This window comes from Budorcas taxicolor, chromosome 10 (genome assembly GCF_023091745.1).
Source record: "Budorcas taxicolor isolate Tak-1 chromosome 10, Takin1.1, whole genome shotgun sequence".
In the NCBI taxonomy this organism is placed as follows: Eukaryota; Metazoa; Chordata; class Mammalia; order Artiodactyla; family Bovidae; genus Budorcas; species Budorcas taxicolor.
In genome coordinates this window covers 46,452,774-46,471,122 of record NC_068919.1, presented here as the reverse complement: position 1 = coordinate 46,471,122, position 18,349 = coordinate 46,452,774, and the positions used below count along the sequence as shown (strand labels likewise).

At 34.5% G+C, this 18,349-nt stretch overlaps 1 protein-coding gene across 1 annotated transcript in view; it reads right to left on the bottom strand.

The window, feature by feature from the left end:
- VPS13C (vacuolar protein sorting 13 homolog C) overlaps positions 1–18,349 on the bottom strand; it is a 176,085-nt gene that overhangs the window by 113,850 nt on the left and 43,886 nt on the right. The window contains exons 13-20 of the mRNA XM_052647403.1: positions 17,493–17,620; positions 15,838–15,944; positions 15,132–15,303; positions 13,941–14,003; positions 8,096–8,225; positions 7,440–7,534; positions 1,665–1,807; positions 301–493 (exon numbers count right to left, since the gene is read on the bottom strand). Of these exons, the coding sequence (XP_052503363.1) occupies positions 301–493; positions 1,665–1,807; positions 7,440–7,534; positions 8,096–8,225; positions 13,941–14,003; positions 15,132–15,303; positions 15,838–15,944; positions 17,493–17,620 (1,031 nt within the window). The remainder of the gene's footprint in view (positions 1–300; positions 494–1,664; positions 1,808–7,439; positions 7,535–8,095; positions 8,226–13,940; positions 14,004–15,131; positions 15,304–15,837; positions 15,945–17,492; positions 17,621–18,349) is intronic.

The following is an 18,349-nucleotide window of genomic DNA, read 5'->3' as shown; positions in this document are numbered from 1 at the left end:
CACCTTCCAATGCAGGGACTCTGGTTTGATCCTGGTCAGGGAACTAAGGTCTTACAAGCCACGGAGCAGACAGGCTCACATATCACAATGAAGATTCCACATGCCGCAACTAAGACCCAATGCAGCCAAATAAATAAATATAAAAAACTAAACACGTACTGCCCTTTAAACAAGAAAAAAGTATCACTAAACGGAGCTGCTAGGTAAATAAAGGTTAAATATGAAAATGGAAAAACAAGAAATCATATGTCAGAAGCTTAAGATGTGTTTGATTAAGATTCACTTTCTCCTTGTACTCACAGCATCGTAGATGACCTCCACAGGCTGAGACTGAACAACCAGAGTCTGGTCAGCAGTGCTACTCTCTGGATTGGTTTCAAATTCAATTTTAAGCAAGGATGATGCAGTATCGCCAATTGAAGCCACAAGTGATGGTATAATATCTTGTTGTCTCAGACCTGTTATATACCAGTGTTCTAATTTTGCTTCCACTCTACAACCCAATGAGGAAAAAAGAAGTATTACAAATAAGATCCTTTGCAATATTAACAGTTTGAAGTACAAATTTCCCTTAAAAAAAAAAAAAAAAAAAACTCCTTTGAGAATCAGGACCACGTCTATCATCCAGAGTTGAAGTCCAAACTCCTTAGCCTGGCATTTAACTACCCACGGAATCTGGGATTCTGTTTTTTTCCTGATTTGGTTTATTTTTTTGTTCTCCTTATCCTCATGAAAAATCCGCTTTGACTAGCTTCACAACACTACAGAAGTGTCACATGAATACATGCTACACTTAACTCATGGGATTCATCTCCCTGTTTCACATAACCCTAAAACTGTTCTCCCTCATCCCTGCTCCTGCTGGTCCTTCCAATCAGTTAAGCTATGTCCCAGTTCTTTGAGACCAGTTATTCCCTTCCACAGCTGAGTCTGTATAGCATTATTCCTAAAGTATTTAACATTATAGCTCCCTATTACTTCTGAGCTCTGAAATATCGAGTTGGCCAAAAAGTTCGTTTGGAGTTTTCCATAATGCGTGCATGCTAAGTCACTTCAGTCATGTCCAACTGTATGCAGCCCTATGGACAGGAGCCTGCCAGGCTCCTCTGTCCATGGGATTCTCCAGGCAAGAACACTGGAGTGGGTTGCTTTGCCCTCTTCCAGGGGATCCTCCCCTCCCAGGGATCAAACCCACATCTCTTATGTCTGCTGCGTTGGCAGGCAGGCTCTTTATCATTTTCCCAGCACCACCTGGGAAGCCCAAAATATCTTAAGGAAAAACCCAAACAAACATTTTGGCCAATCCAATTATTATACAGATTTTAAGTTAACTTTCTGTACTTCTTCTCTTATCTACTATACCATAAACACCTTGAAGACAAAAAGTCACTGTTCTTATGCATAGTCTTCATAGTAACAAATCTATGAACTGAACAGTATACAAGAAACATTTGTGAAGGAAAGAAGCAAGAGAACAAATAATGAGCTTCTCACACAGTTTCATAACGAAACAAACTCAAATAAAATGACCATACTCACATGCTAAAGGAAAAAAACAGAGAGGAATTACTATTAACCAATTCTTATGCTAACTACACTATATTTTTTTGGCCTGAAGTCACACCTAGAAATAAAAATTGAAATAATATGTTTTTAAAACTTACTTAAGTGCTTGTGCTCCTGGTCGCTGAGATACTTGGGTGCCAAGACCAATTATCTGAATTTTCAGTATTTCTGGAATATTTCTATTTTCTCTTATTGTAATTGACGTGCTTACTAATTTCAGTGCCACTATATAAGCAACATACTAAATGAAAAAAATGAATGAAAATGGTTAAATTTTAAGAAATTACTTTAATAATTTCTTCATATTTAAAATTGTTAAATTATAAAATGATCTAAAAAATAACATGGTTGGTCTTTGCATCACTATGTTCACCGTAAAAAAAAAAAAAAAGAAGAAGAACATTAGAAAACCCAATAATACAAAATTGCCTGCTTAAACAGGACATTTACAAAAGATTCAATATTAATTTCTCTTAGTTTTAAGGTAATAAAAAATGAAATGATAAGATATTTTGTGGCCTAAATATTCAATTCAGCAGCTTTCACTAAAGTAAATTAATTCAGATCAATCATCTAGCTCAAAAACTGAACAAAATTCAAAGAACATCTGCTTGATGACTTTGGAGAGTTAATAATACATGGAGAAAAATAAATCCTGCTCCCAAAATTGCTAGGTCAAGACTAAAGGTAGGACAGATAACCAGAAAAATGATTCTCATCAAACCACACAAGAAGAGAAGAAGGAACACAGAATCTATAAAAGAGTCAAAAAATAACTGACAAAATGTAAATAGTAAATCTTTATCTATCAGTAGTTACTTTAAAAGTGAATGAATTAAATTTTCCAATCAAAAGACAGAAACCAGCAAAATGGATTAAAAAAAAAAAAGGTACAATGGTATGCTACCTACAAGAGATGCACTTTAGCTTTATGGCCACACACAGACTGAGAGTGAAGAGATGGAGAAAGACATTTCAAGCAAGCATTAACCAGAAAAACAGGATAGCTATACCTACACCATAAAGAAAAATAAACCTAAGTTTAAAATGGCCAGAAAAGACAAAGACAGCCATTATATAATGATAAAGCGTTCACACTATCAAGAGTAAACAATTACAAATATGTCATGTACCCGTTGGAGTACCTAAATATATAAATCATATACTAACAGAACCAAAAGAAATAGACGGCAACATAATATTAACTGGGACTTCAATACTCCATTCTCAACAAGGGAGAGGTCATCCAGACAGAAACAATGAGGAAACAATGGAAATAAACAACACTACAAGCCAAATGGACTTATCAGACATACATAGAATGTTCCACCGGATAGCAAGAGAATATTCTTCTGGAATACACGGAATATCTTCTAGGATAGATCATACATTCAACCACACACACACAAAAAAAACCCTCAAAATATTCAAGAAAGTACACATTATATCAAGCATCTTTCAACCACAATGAAATGAAACTAAGAATCAATAATAATAACACTACAAAATTCACAAATACATGGAAATTAAACAACACACTCCTGGATATACTCCTGGATCAAGAAAGAAATCAAAATGGAAAATAAAAACTATTATGAGACAACAAAAATGGGAATACAACATACCAAACTTACTGGATGCAGCAAAAGCAGTTTTAAGAGGAAAGTTTATAGTGATGCATGCCTACATCAAGAAAAAAGAAAGATCTCAAGTAAACAACCTAGCTTCACACCTTAAAATCTATGAAAGAACTAGGCCCGAAGTTAGAAGAATAAAGGAAATCATAAAGATTACAGCAGAAATAAATGAAATAGAGGATACAATAGAAAAATAAAAACACAATGGAGATTAACAAAACTAAGAATTGGTTCTTTGAAAAGAAAAGTAGAACTGACAAACTTTAGATAGACGAACAATAAAAATAGACAACACATAAATAAAATGATAAATTAGAGACATAACAACTGACACCATAAAAATACCAAAGATCATAAGTGATTACTATGAACAGCTATCCACCAACAAATTGGAAAATATAGAAGAAATTGATAAATACTGAGATACATATAATCTACCAAGAATGAATCACCAAGAAACAGAAAATCTGAATAAACCAATAATGAAGGAGACTGAATGAATAATCAAAGAAAGAAAGGCAGTGAAGTCACTCAGTCGTGTCTGATTCTTTGCGACCCCATGGACTGTAGCCTACCAGGCTCCCCTGTCCATGAAATTTTCCAGGCCAGAGTATGGGAGTGGATAAAAAGATCATACACCATAATCAACTAGGATTCCTCTCAAGGATGTGAGGTTGGTTCAACAAATAAAAATAACCTATGTAACACATCACATGAATAAAAGGATAAAAATCACATGACTATTTCAATATATTAAAAGAAAAAAAAACCATTTGACACAAGTCTACACCCATTCAAAATAACAACTCTCAAGAAATTTGGTATAAAAAGAATGAACCTCAGCATGACAAGCCCACAGCTAATATCATACTCAATGTTGAAAGGTAAAAAGTTCTTGCTCTAAGATTATGAACAAAACAAGGGTGCCCACTCTCACCACTACTATTAAACACAGTATCTGATATGATAGCAAGAGCAATCAGGCAAGAAAAAGAAACAAAATGTATCCAAATTAGAAAGGAAGAAGGAAAACTTCCTGTCTTTGCACATGGTATCCTCTTACATAGAGAAAACACTTGATTCCATCAAAAAAAAGAACAATGAAAAAATTCAGTAAAGTTGCAGGATACAAAATTAACAAATGAAAATCAGTTGTGTTTCTATATACTAATGAGTTATTTGAGAAAAAAAAATTTAAGTGATCCCATTTACAACAGCAAAAAAAAAAAAAAAAAAAAACAATAAAATACTTAGGAATAAACTTAACCAAAGAGGTGAAAGATCTCTACACTGAAAACTAAAAGATAGTCATGAACGAAACTAAAGAAAACATAAACAGAAAAGCTATGTCTTATTTATGGACTCTTAAAATGAACATACTACCCAAAGTAATCTATAGATTCAATGCAATCCCTGCAAGACTGCAATGGCATTTTGCATGGAACTACAAAAGACCCTAAATAGCAAAAGCAATCTTGAGGGGAAAATAAACTAAAGGCATGACATGTCGTAATTTCAAACTATATTACAAAGCTACAGAAATCAAAACAGTATGGTGTTAGCATTAGAATAGGAACACAGACCAACAGAACTTAATCAAGAGCACAGACATAAATTCATACAAATACAGGCCATTAATATTTGACAAAATAATCAAGAATATTCAATAGGGCAGATTTTCTTTATTAAATGGTACTAAAAAAAACCTGGATATTCAAAAATGAAATTGGTCCCCTATCTTACACCACTCAGAAAAAAATAACAAGAAATGGATTAATGACTAAATATAAGACCTGAAACTATAACTCCCAGAAGAAAACATAAGAGAAAAAGCTCCTTGGCAGCAATCTTGACAATGATTCAATGGATATGAGCAGAAGGAAGAGAAGCAAAAATATGCAAGCAAGACAACATCAAACTACAAAGCTTCTGCACAGAAAAAAAAAAAAAATCACAAAATGAAAATGCAATCAACAGAATGGGAGAAAATATTTGCATACTACATACCTGCTAAGGGGTTAATAAAAATACAAAAGGAACTCATATAACTCAATAGCAAAAGAACAAATAATCCAATTAAAGGTACAAACTATTATACATAAAATAATAAGCAACAGGGATACATTATATGTCACAGGGAAATATAGTCATTATTTTCTAAGAACTTGAAATGGAGGCTAATCTATAAAAATATTAAATCACTATGATGTACACCTGAAACTAACATAATAGTGTAAATCAACTACACTTCAATTTAAAAAGATTAAGCAATAGCTTTATATGGAGGAAAATACAGTCAATGTACTTTAGGAGAAGAAAACACAATGAGGTATCCCTTCATAGCCCTTAGAATGGCTATCATTCCATGCCAATTTACATTCCCACCCTTGTACACTGTGGGTGAGAAGGTAAACTGGTACTGTTGTTGTTTAGTCACTAAGCCATGTCCAACTCTTTCATGACCTCACAAAAGGTAGCCCACTGGCCTCCTCTGTCCATGGGATTTCTCAGACAAGAACACTAGAGGCGGGTGGCCATTTCCTTCCCGAGGGGATCTTCCCAACCCAAGAATCAAATCTGAGTCTCCTGCACTGGTAGAAGGATTCCTTCCCACTGAGCCACCTGGGAACCCCACAAATCGGTATCATCAGTATAAAAACCAAGGAGGTTTCTCAAAAATTAAATAGAGAAGTACTACGCGATCCAGCAATTCCACACCTGGATATTTACCTGAAGGAAATAAAAGCAATATCCCAAAAAGATATGTGCACCCCCACGTTCACTGCAGCATTGTTCACAACAGCCAAGACACTGCAGCAGCCTGAGTTTCCAAGGACAGATGAAAAGATAAAGAAAATGTGGTGTGCATATACATGATGGTGTATTATTTAGCCATAAAAAGGAAGGAAATCCTGCAACTACATGTATGGAGCTTGAGGACATTATGCTAAGTGAAGGAAGTCATTTACATGTAGAACCTAAAAAGATAAGACTCACAGAAACAGGGAATAGACTGGTGGTTACTAGGAACAGGGAGCAGGGTTTTGGGGAAATACATGGAGGCAGTCAAAGCTACAAACTTCCAGTTATAACATGAATAATTTCTAGGGATGTCATGTAATTTAATGTAACAAATACATAAAAGGCTTCTACAAATCATCAAGAAAAAGACAACCCAATAAGAAACAAGAGACTCAAAAGCCACTTCACAAAAGAAGATATACAAAAAGTGAAAAACCTCTTCAGTTATCCAAAAAATACAAATTAAAACCACAATGAAATACCACATACTCACCATTTAGAATGGATAAATTTAAAGGACTGATAATGATAAGAGTTGGTAAAGACATGGAATAATGAGAATCCTCATATACTACTGATAGAAATGTTTTCCACATTGGAAAAGTATTTAGCAGAATCTATTAAAGTTAAATATACTCATATAATATGATACAGCAATTCCATTACAAAGGATTGAATGAGCAGAAAACCTCATATACCCACTAAAAGACATTTACAAGCAGTTAATAGCATAACAACCAAAAAACACAAACAATGCAAATGCCAATTGACAAAAGTATGAATAAAGTGGTATTTCCAAATGAAAATGCCTACACAGCAATGAAAATGAGCAAAATACAACTAGCCAAAGAACAGAGATAGATCTCAAATTAATGCCCTATCTATTGCAAGGTCCATAAATTAACCTGGATGGTAATTACATAGTTGTGCTTTACGACAAATCCAACGAGCAACACATTTTGATTTTGCTCACTCTTTCATACAGGAGTTCTATTTCACTCACACAAGAGGGATAAAATTTTAAAAGACTTAATTACCTCTGCAATAAGTACTTTTTTATCAGGTTATTCTCACACTCATTAAAGCAAGTATATCGAAAGTTGGAGACAGTTTTAAATGGTAAGGTCTGACTGAAACATTTAACAAACAGTAAAGCAAAACTTTCACACTGTGGTGCTGGAATAGCATCACCAACTCAATGGACACGAGTTTGAGCAAATTCTGGGACGTCGAGGAGGACAGAGCAGGCTGGTGTGCTGCAGACTATGATGTGGCAAAGAGTCGGACATGACTTAGCGACGGAACAACAACAAAGCAGAAACAAACTGCAACGTATTTTTATTAGCTACTCTAAAAATCAATAACTTGTTTAATCCAATTCAAGATAATACAGAAAAATAAAACCACCTGAATAATTACCACCTAAATAATTACCTGCTTGGGCAAAGTTAGGTTGTGGGTGCTCTCACTATAACCAATAGCCGTGAAGAGCTTATCTTTTTCCTCTGGTGTCATAAGGTCATCAATAGCTATAAAAAGACAATATTTTAAGAAATCAACTGCTTCAGTCTTACAGAGACTGTGAATAAAATCAAAACAAATTAACAGGTGGCCTAAATTTATAGACACAAACACTGAGGCAAAAGCAGCAAAGTAATTTCCTCTAATATACTATGTTGACTTGTTAAACATCATGTATTTTGCTTATTTAGGTCAAGAAAATGAAGACATAACATTAAGGCAATTCATGTGTCACACAGCAATTTCACAATTTCCTAAGTATTTTGAAAATTAAGTGAAACATCTAATTAAATATTCATGTAAAAAGTAACAATAAAGAATGCTACATGTGAGATTTCTGAATTTCAGCTTTCAAATTTTTACGCAAATGACTTTCCTCAAAAATTCAAAGCTTCCTTTTAAATAAACATGGAAATGTTTCATCCTGATATATCTGCTTATATGTTTACTATACTGAGCTACTTTTACTTCAAGATTATTACAGAATAAAATTCAACTAACTAGCTAAAGCAAAATTTATATATTTTTTCCTTACCAGTGTGCAATAAGTCATATGACTTAGAACTTACTTTCAGGAATCAAAGATTCTTCGTCTTTTTTCTTAGATTCCTTCTTACTCCAAAAGCCACTAAACCAGCCTCCACGTTTCTCGGCTGTGTCAGTAGACTTTTTCTTCAATTTTTGCCCTGATCGAATCACCTAAAAATTAAAAATCAAAAAATTTAATTAAAGAATAAACGCCCTCTTCACTTTCAGGTCCAGGCAGGTAAGAACAGTGGTTACATTTTTTTAACACTGCATTAAGTTAAAAGTAGTCAATATAGCTAGTTCCTTCTGAACTGATTCTCAGCATTATCTGGTTAACACAATCTCACTATTAATTACTTTCCACACGTACTGACAGCTTTCTGATGAAGATGCATTTTTTGAGTGATTCAGATAAGGTTTCAAGTAAAATTCTTCTGAGAATGTGTTTTCTAAATTTTTAAGGTAAGAAGTCAAGAGGACAGCAGGCTATTAAAATTAAAAGTTCCCTGAAAGGAAGATACGTGATCTTAAAAATCAAATTTAACAATCCCATTTCATAATCCATACACACTGTTGACTTGCTAACTATGAACATAGTTTGGGGACAGAATATAAATAAAATTAGAAAGTGCTCAAATATCATTTTATCCTCTTTCTCAACAAATCTTGGCTTATCTGCTGCTCCTTGTCTTCACCCCTTTTTAGTAAAATACAGATGAATAACTCAAGAGTGGAAAACGAAAGGATAAAAAGAATACAGGGGTTAAGTAATTTAGACTCTATCTTCTCATTCCATGAATAAGTAAATAATTTTCCCACTTTAAATTTAAAATATTTTAAATTGGTAGTGAATTGGTAACATACTGCAAGCTTCAGTGTATACCAAAAAGTGAAATAATCCAAAAGAGAAGTTAAAGAAAAGAGCTGAATTATATAGTACAGAGAATAGTTTGATTAACAACTCGATTTAAACTAAGCTTTCTTTGACAAGTAGATATTATATAGGGAAACAAGTTTGTTTCTGTCCACAAAATCATTGATGGTCTCAATTATATCTCAGTTGTAACTATCTTTTGTCAAGCTTAATTCATCTTCAAGAGTCAAAAATGTAATGGGTAAAAAATATATATAGCTGGCTGGTTTGTATTCTATATGAAATAATATTTAATTTCTTTGCTCTCCTAGCATAGATTAGTATGTATTTTTATTTTCCACAGTAAAATGTATCTATATGAGACCACAAAGAACTTTTACAATGTGTATAAACCTAATATGAAGAGGGATGCAGATCCCTTTCACTTTTTCCTAAATACCACCTCTGTTGCCTTCACTTCCCTTCCTTATCTAGCTAAGGGGCCAAGGTAAATAACTTCAGCCAATCCTCAGCCTACATTCTAAACTCTCTGGCCCTGCAGATTTTCTATTATAACGAAAAAGCATCAATTTAGGATGAATCTAACTGTCATCTCTTCATCTACATCCCGCCCTTCTTTAGCTACAACAACTAATTTATCTTCTTCCTTCAGTTTTCAAGCAACTGGTGTTATTGAGGATTGGAATTAACTGTTTCTTCTGGAAAACTATTCCTCTAATTCATAGAAACAATCCACAGCAGTAGCAAATACCTTTTAAAATACTCAGACACTCTCTGACCCACCTTGGGGAATTTGTCCTTAAAAAAATTTGCTTCAGAAAATGTAATGACAAGGCTACTCACTGTAGTGTCATTTATAATTAAATATATACAGGAGGAAATTGTGAAGCAAATTCCAGTACATGAACAGAATGGAATACTAGTCAGTTATTCAAAATTATGTTGGATAAACAATTCTATGGAATACTATATAAAACAGAACACAGTATTTTTTTTTTAAAGAAACAAAAGTGTTAATTACTCAGTCATGTCCAACTCTTTGCAATTCCACAGACAGGACAGACAGGCTCCTCTGTCCATGAAATTCTCTAGGCAAGAATACTGGAGTGGGTTGCCATTCCCTTCTTCAAAGGATCTTTCCTACCCAAGGATTAAACCTGGGTCTCCTGCATTGCAGACAGTTTCTTTGCGTCTGAGCCACAAAAGTAACTTAGAAAACCTTTCCTTGACTCCACTTACAATGAAGCATCAGGACTGCCTGAGCTTACTCTCTCCAATTCCTCATTTTCCACTTTCTCTCATTCCTATCAAATTTCTACCTATAATATCCTATAAATTTTGCTCTTTAAATGATTTCTTTATGGCTAAATCCAATGACGAACTTTCAGTTCAGTATGAAACTCATCTAAATGAAAGCAGCAAAAGTTTAGAGACTTGAAGCAGGATATAAATCATCTGCACAAGTATCAAACTCCTATATTACTCATGTGCAAAACAGACTCAAACCATCACACCAAAGACTGAAAGAACTGGACTGAGATTTAAACCACTATCCACAGAAGGCAAAACGCAACTTAAAATCAAAACCAAACCAGACTGTGTGTCAATACAAAATAGCAAACATTTTCCAAAGGACACATAAAAATCACATCATCCAGAATACAATCCAAAATTACCTGACATACAAAAACAAAACACAAAGAGAAAAAGAAAAATGTGACCATTTCTCAACAGGAAAAGTCTACAGATGCCAATAGTCATATAATCAAGATGTTTAAACTATCAGAGGGTCACTGCATCCATGTTACATGAGATAAACAGAAATACATTCAGTTCAGTTCAGTCACTCAGTCGTGTCTGACTCTTTGTGACCCCATGAATCGCAGCACGCCAGGCCTCCCTGTCCATCACCAACTCCCGGAGTTCACTCAGACTCGCATCCATCGAGTCAGTGATGCCATCCAGCCATCTCATCCTCTGTTATCCCCTTCTCCTCCTGCCCCCAATCCCTCCCAGCATCAGACTCTTTTCCAATGAGTCAACTCTTCACATGAGGTGGCCAAAGTACTGGAGTTTCAGCTTTAGCATCATTCCTTCCAAAGAAATCCCAGGGTTGATCTCCTTCAGAATGGACTGGTTGGATCTCCTTGCAGTCCAAGGGACTCTCAAGAGTCTTCTCCAACACCACAGTTCAAAAGCATCAATTCTTCGGCACTCAGCCTTCTTCACAGTCCAACTCTCACATCCATACATGACTACTGGAAAAACCATAGCCTTGACTACACGGACCTTAGTCAGCAAAGTAATGTCTCTGCTTTTGAATATGCTATCTAGGTTGGTCATAACTTTCCTTCCAAGGATTAAGTGTCTTTTAATTTCACGGCTGCAGTCACCATCTGCAGTGATTCTGGAGCCCAAAAAAATAAAGTCTGACACTGTTTTCACTGTTTCCCCATCTATTTCCCATGAAGTGATGGGACCGGATGCCATGATCTTTGTTTTCTGAATGTTGAGCTTTAAGCCAACTTTTTCACTCTCCTCTTTCACTTTCATCAAGAGGCTTTTTAGCTCCTCTTCACTTTCTGCCTTAAGGGTGGTGTCATCTGCATATCCAAGGTTATTGATATTTCTCCCGGCAATCTTGATTCCAGCATGTATTTCTTCCAGTCCAGCGTTTCTCCTGATGTACTCTGTATATATACATGTGTGTGTGTGTGTGTGTGTGTGTGTATACACACATATATATGTGTATGTGTGTATATTATATTTATACATACACACATTTGAAATTTGGAGACCAAGAAGGAAAAAAGGAAGAAATACGAACTAAAAAATTATTTGAAGAAATAATGGCTGAAACATCCCAAATCTGATAAATCCTCAGTCCTTATTTCAGTTGACCAATGAGATGCATCTGTCACAGCTGATCACTTCCTGTTCCCTGACATCTTTTCTTCACTTGACTTTGAGGTTATTACTGTCATAGAGCTTTCAGCCTACCTCTCTGGCAACTCCTCCATGGTAACCACAGCTCTCACTTCTCTGACCTATAAACAATACAAAGACTTTGGGTCTTTGGACTTCAGGTACTCTAAGCTCCAGGTACTCTAACTTAGGTGATCTCATCCAATGCCGTGGCTTTTTAAATAACATCTATGTGCTGACCCCTTCTAAATGTGTGTATATATCCAACACAGACCTCTCTTCCAAACACCACATCCATGCATCCAACTGCATCCTCCTGATCTCCAAGTTAATGTATGATGGCTTAAACTATCAGTCCCAGAAAGAGCTCCTGATCTTGTCCCATCTCACCCAAGCATGTTCCATCTAGTCTTCCCCATCCCATTTCATGGCAACTCCGTCCTTCGCAGCTGCTCCAAGCCAAAATCCCTATAGTCACTTCCAACCTCCCTTTCATAAAACCCGTATCTAATTAGATGGGAAATACTGGCTCTATCTTCAAAATATTTCCAGAGTTTGAGCCTTTCTCATCACCTCCACTGCCACTGTTCTCAGCCAATCTTCTATTATCTCTCATCTCAGATATTTCAATAGCATCCTAATGTCCTCTCTGTTTTCATCCTTGTCCCTCTATGGGCTTTTGTTTTCAAAGGAGCAGCCAGAGTAACATTTAAAAACCTACACTGGACTGTATCGTTCTGTTCTCAAAATAGCTCAACTCAGAATATAAGCCCAAATCCACACAACTGCTTACAACACTTTCCACAACCTGACATCCTCCCCAGTACTGACAAGCACCTCCCCCCGCTCCGCCCCAGCACCTTACTTCTCTGACCTCATTAACCGCAGCCAGCGGTGTCTCCTCTCTTCCACCACTCTACTTAGTTCCCTGAATGAGTTAGATGTGCTCCTAGCCCAAATCCTTGCAGCTTGCTTTACTACTTCTGCCTGGTATACTTTTTCCTCAGGTATCTTTCTGGTTGACTCCCTCATGTTCTTCAGCACTTTGCTGAAATGCACCTTAAAAGAGCCAAACTCATTGGAAAAGCCCCTGATGCTGAGAACAATTGAAGGCAGGAGGAGAAGGCAGTGACATAGGGTGAGATGGTTGGATGGCATCACCAATCAAAATTAGACATGGACTGGGCAAACTCTGGGAGGTGGTGAGGGAAAGGGAGCCCTGGAATGCTGCACTACATGGGGTCGCAAAGAGTCAAACACGACTGGGCGACTCAACAACAAAGCCGATGAACAGTGTTGTGACAGTTTCAGGTAACCAGCAAGGGACTCAGCCATACATACACACGTATACACTCTCCCCCAAATTTCCCTCACATCCAGGCTGCTACATAACATTGAGCAGAATTTCCATCTGCTATGCAGTGGGTCCTTATTGGTGATCCATGTTAAATTCAGTAGTGTGTACATGTTCATCACAATCTCCCTAACTATCTCTTCATTACCAAAAAAGTTATGTTACAGAATAACAGAAATGACAAGTTATCAAGTAAGATAAGTCAGTAATTATTACTACAAAGAGACTGTAAATACTGAAAATATTACAAAGAAACTGAATCCAATTATAGAAAAAAAGAAAAGGAAGGAAGGAAGAGAAGAAGAGAGGAGAGAAAAAAGAAGATGGGTGAAAGACGTGAAGGAAGAGGAAATAAAGGGAAATAATAGGGGCTACAAAGCATAAGTAACTAGGTACGTATGCATGAGAAAAAAACTGGAAGCCTACATATCAAAATGTTAAAACCTGCATTCTGTGTTGCTAGGACTATGGTTGACTTTTACTTACTTTCTTTTGGGGGATTAGCAAAAATTTTGCTATAAAATTAGGAATTTTTCCCTTTCATACTACTGAGGTTTTTTCCCCCAATATTCCAATTTTATTTTTTCCTGAGACTGAGCCATGAAAATTCAACCTTTATTATCATTTGAGTAAATCTAAACAACTCTCTAAGCAACTTAAATTCTTGATTCCAGGTTTAAAGGAGTAGTATTAACCCATTTAAAACATAAAATTAGCTAATAAAGACGATTACCTCAACTTGTGCTTGTTGCCTTGCTAAAATTATGTTAAAAACATCTAGTATCTTCTCCAAGTCCTATAAAACAAAGGGACACTTGTAAACAAAGAAAATGGTCATTAAACAATTTTTTTTCATCTATATTTCTAGGCTTATGAACAAACAGTATTTGTGATCTAATGAAAGTGTAAGTATAAATTTGAACAGATATTTGGCTTTTACATTTTTATATTTTGCAACATGAGAACAATTTTGCAAAAAAGTAAATCCTCGTTAAATATGAAAGTAAGAATTTTAATGAAACCACAATACAGAGACAGCCATACATGGAAATGGAAGCAAAAATATTTAAGAGGGGGACCTGTTTGAGGTATTAGCCTTATGGTTGTTAACTTTGGACTCCCTCTTCTCTATGCTATTTACAATCATTATACTAAAGGCACTTAAATAAAATACAAAATTTGAGAATGTAAAATTTTTCAAATCAAGCATGCTAAAGCAGAAACTGACTTGGGGAATTTATGTAAGGGGACTCTAACATGTACTGGGTGACCTGTTTGTCACATGTTCTATCTGTTATTTCATGCAATTCCCACAACCGTGTAAGATACATACTATCTCCATTTTATATATGAGAATAACAGATCTAAGATGTTGAGAAAACTGATGCTTTTTCTAAAATATAATACTAGTGACTGTCATATATTTCAGAATAACAATTCTTTATATTATGAATTTGTGGCAACAATAGTGATATAATCAAGACCAAATGATATTCAGCAAATTATATATTTAATACAGTGTTTTTCTGTATTTCAAAAGAGGGTAAGACTCCTATCTTAAGGAATAAGAACTACTTTTTTACAAATACTTTGAACTCTTTTAAAAAAAGCCACTAAAAAAACAAATAATACATTTTTAGCTAATAATAATAGCATATTTAAACAGCTCTGATATTGATTTTCTAAATATTATTATTATAAAAACTAAACATATTTCTCCAGTTTATATTAGGCTGATATTAGGAAGGTATTTTTAAAGGAAAAAAACAAAAAACAGGTAAAACACTTTGCATTTTCCATACAGTTCTCTCAAAAAGAACTCAGTATTGTTCCTCCTAAAATTGTCTTTTAATTTATATCTAGAAAAAATAATACTTAAGGATGATTTAACAAATAACAGCTTCCCAATACATGCAAGATATACCTGAATTTGTTTCTGTATTTCTTCTGGGACTTTGGTCTGGGTTAGCTTATTTTTATAGGCATTTTTGTAACTCTTGAGCAATTGCCTGTGTTTTTTTATGTTACTCCATGACCACATCCGTGTATACCTTCTTATATGAACTTCAAGAACAGAATTGATTGCATATTTCCACCTGCAAACCAAATTTTGTTAATGCACATTGGAATATGAAGGTTTAAACAAGCAAGAAAATAGCATTGACATTTTACAGCTACACTGTTACTTTTTTTGTTCTTATTAACTGTATTCTTACAAAGGTTCAGCCATAACATTTCAGTTCACCAATACTTCAGTTCTCTGACTTAAATACATTATGAAATAAGCAAACCATTCCAGGAAGAGGGCATATCAAAGCAAAATAATAAAGACACAGAATGGCATGCTGTGTGAAATTAATAGTATCCCAATTGAGTTCATATGCATGACTGAAGGGCAATCTGATCAAAAAATGTTGAAAAGTCTTGAATGCTAAGTTAAGAATTTAATCTAGGAGCAAGAGTACAAGAGAATGTGTTTATAAAAAAAGTAACAAGGACATAATATAAAAGATATCCCTCCAACGTCTATTAAAAAAAGTGGCTTAGTTACATGTTTTTAAAGGTCTGTTAGCTCTGAGAGTTCCTAATCATATGATTACATAAAATATTTTTTAAAAATTCTAACTTACCATTGTCGACCATTGGTATGAAGCGGTAAATAAGGCTTATATTTTCTGTAAGGAGCATTTCTAACCATGTAATCCACTGACTCCAAAAGGTCGATCATACTTAAGTACTATAAAAACAAAAACCAAGTTACATCTGTTACATCGCAACATGGATAAACACCAAATTTTATTATATTTTCTGCCTAGTGAGATTTCAAATTATCTGAACAATGAATACCATAGTTGCTTGGCAATTCAATAATATATTTCATCAAATTTAAGAAACCACCAATTTTAAGATAATATTAAGCACTGCCAATTAAACATCATACCACCAATAATAATAAACATCCTATTTTCACATATATTAAAGTGTGAAATAAATGTAAACCTTAGAACCAATGAAATACGGTATCTGTTACTACTGACATGAAACTGGCTTAGTGCTAAAAGTAAACATACTTTCCTCTGGACCATCATTTCAAGTAGTGGCAACCTATAAGCTAAGTTTCTAAATTGCTCCAGGGAATTACTGCATAACTAAAGCAAGACAAAATTATTTAACCAATACAAAACAACTCACATGGAGGAAAACACACACACACACACACACACACACACACACACACACCCCGAGAAGTAAGATAAAGAAAGGAGGGGTCTAACCTAAGAGTTACCAGTACTTATCATGTGGATAGCATGAACTTAAATGTATTTGTAAGTGTAAAACATACCCCAAATTTTGCAGACTTAAGAGAAAATAAAAGGATATAAAATATTGTAACAATTTTTAATTTTGATTACATGTTGAAATGTAATCACCACTTCCCTGGTGGCTCAGATGGTAAAGCCTACAATGCAGGAGGCACGGGTTTGATTCCTGGGTCGGGAAGATCGTATGGAGAAGGAAATGGCACCCTACTCCAGTACTCTTGCCTGGAAAATCCCATGGACAGAGGAGCCTGGTAGACTACAGTCCGTGGGGATGCAAAGAGTTGGACACAACTGAGTGACTTCACTTTCACTTTTCACATGTTGAAATGATAATATTTGGGGTATGTTAAGGTAAATAAAATGTTATTAATTTTAGTAATTAATTTCTTTTCTTACTTTGCTAATGTAGTTACTAGAAAATTTAAAATTACACATATAACTTTCATTATATGTATACTGGACTGCACTGAGCTAAAAGTTCAATTAACTATAAACCCCTCATCCTCCTTTAACTTCCAGTTCTCCAAATTAGTTATTGAAACTCCTTAGGCACATAACCAAACTTGGGAAACAAGTAAAGGAAAAAAAACTGCCAACACAGCGTTCTAAAAAGTAAACAATATTTAATGTAAGAGTCTGCTATTAAAATCTGAGAAAAGAAAATAAAACCATTAAAACTTTCCATCAAGAACTGGGAATTAAATGGAACCATGTCATGTACTATAATTTGGTAGGATTCTCTACCAATAAGGTGAAAATCAGAAAAAAATGAAAGAAAACTATTTCTTATATTTGGTATTTATTCTATTTTAAAATAATACATATAATCTATTTTGAGGAATCAAAACTCAACAATAACAAACCAAAAGAACCACCAGAGCAGTGAAGAACGAACAGTCACAGAGCAAAAGCTGTTGAGATTCAAGGCTAGTCAAAGCTGTAAGTCCTTTAATGAATCTTACCTGAGGTTTGGTCAATTCAATTGCAATATTTTGTACTTCTATGTTCCAATCAAGTTTAGGTGTTTTGAGCTCTGTTTCTGCATAAGGATTCATGTAAAGTTTTGCAGAGGCTGATATTGGCTGAAAAACTTACACAACATGGGAAGACATAAGATATGTTTATATGCCCTTACCTATGAACAACTGTAAATAATTATGAGAACACTGTTACCTTGAAAGTAAAGAAAAATGATCAAAAATATATTTTCAAAAATATTTTTTTAAATCACCGCCAAAAACTATTTAAGCATCTATTCATCTACATAATAAGAATTCTCAAACTCAATGGTAAAAGTAGAATCTCCAAGGAGGAATATGGTGTTCTATGCCTCTAAGAAATGCACAAAATATACACAATCTAATCTTGATTATTTACAGTCTGTGTAAAATTATGTTTCTCTTCCTTGCTGCAAGATATTTAATGATTTTATTATTCATTAAAAATACTAATACAGGGGTATGGATAAATTGGGACATTGGGACTGACATATACACATTACTATAATATATAAAATACATAACTAATAAGGACCTACTGTATAGCACAGAAAACTCTGCTCAATACTCTATAATCGCTTATATGGGAAAAGAATCTATAAAAAGTGGATATATATATATATATATAACTGATTCACTTTGCTGTACACATGAAACTATCAAAACATTATAAATCAACTATACTCCAATAAAATTCTTTTTAAAAATAATCATTATTGTCTGAGATGCCCCCAAAGAAAAATACCAATACACGATAGGAAATAAAACTTGATTAATTTTCATCTTATTTAATCATAGTTAGAATTTAGGAACAGAATCAT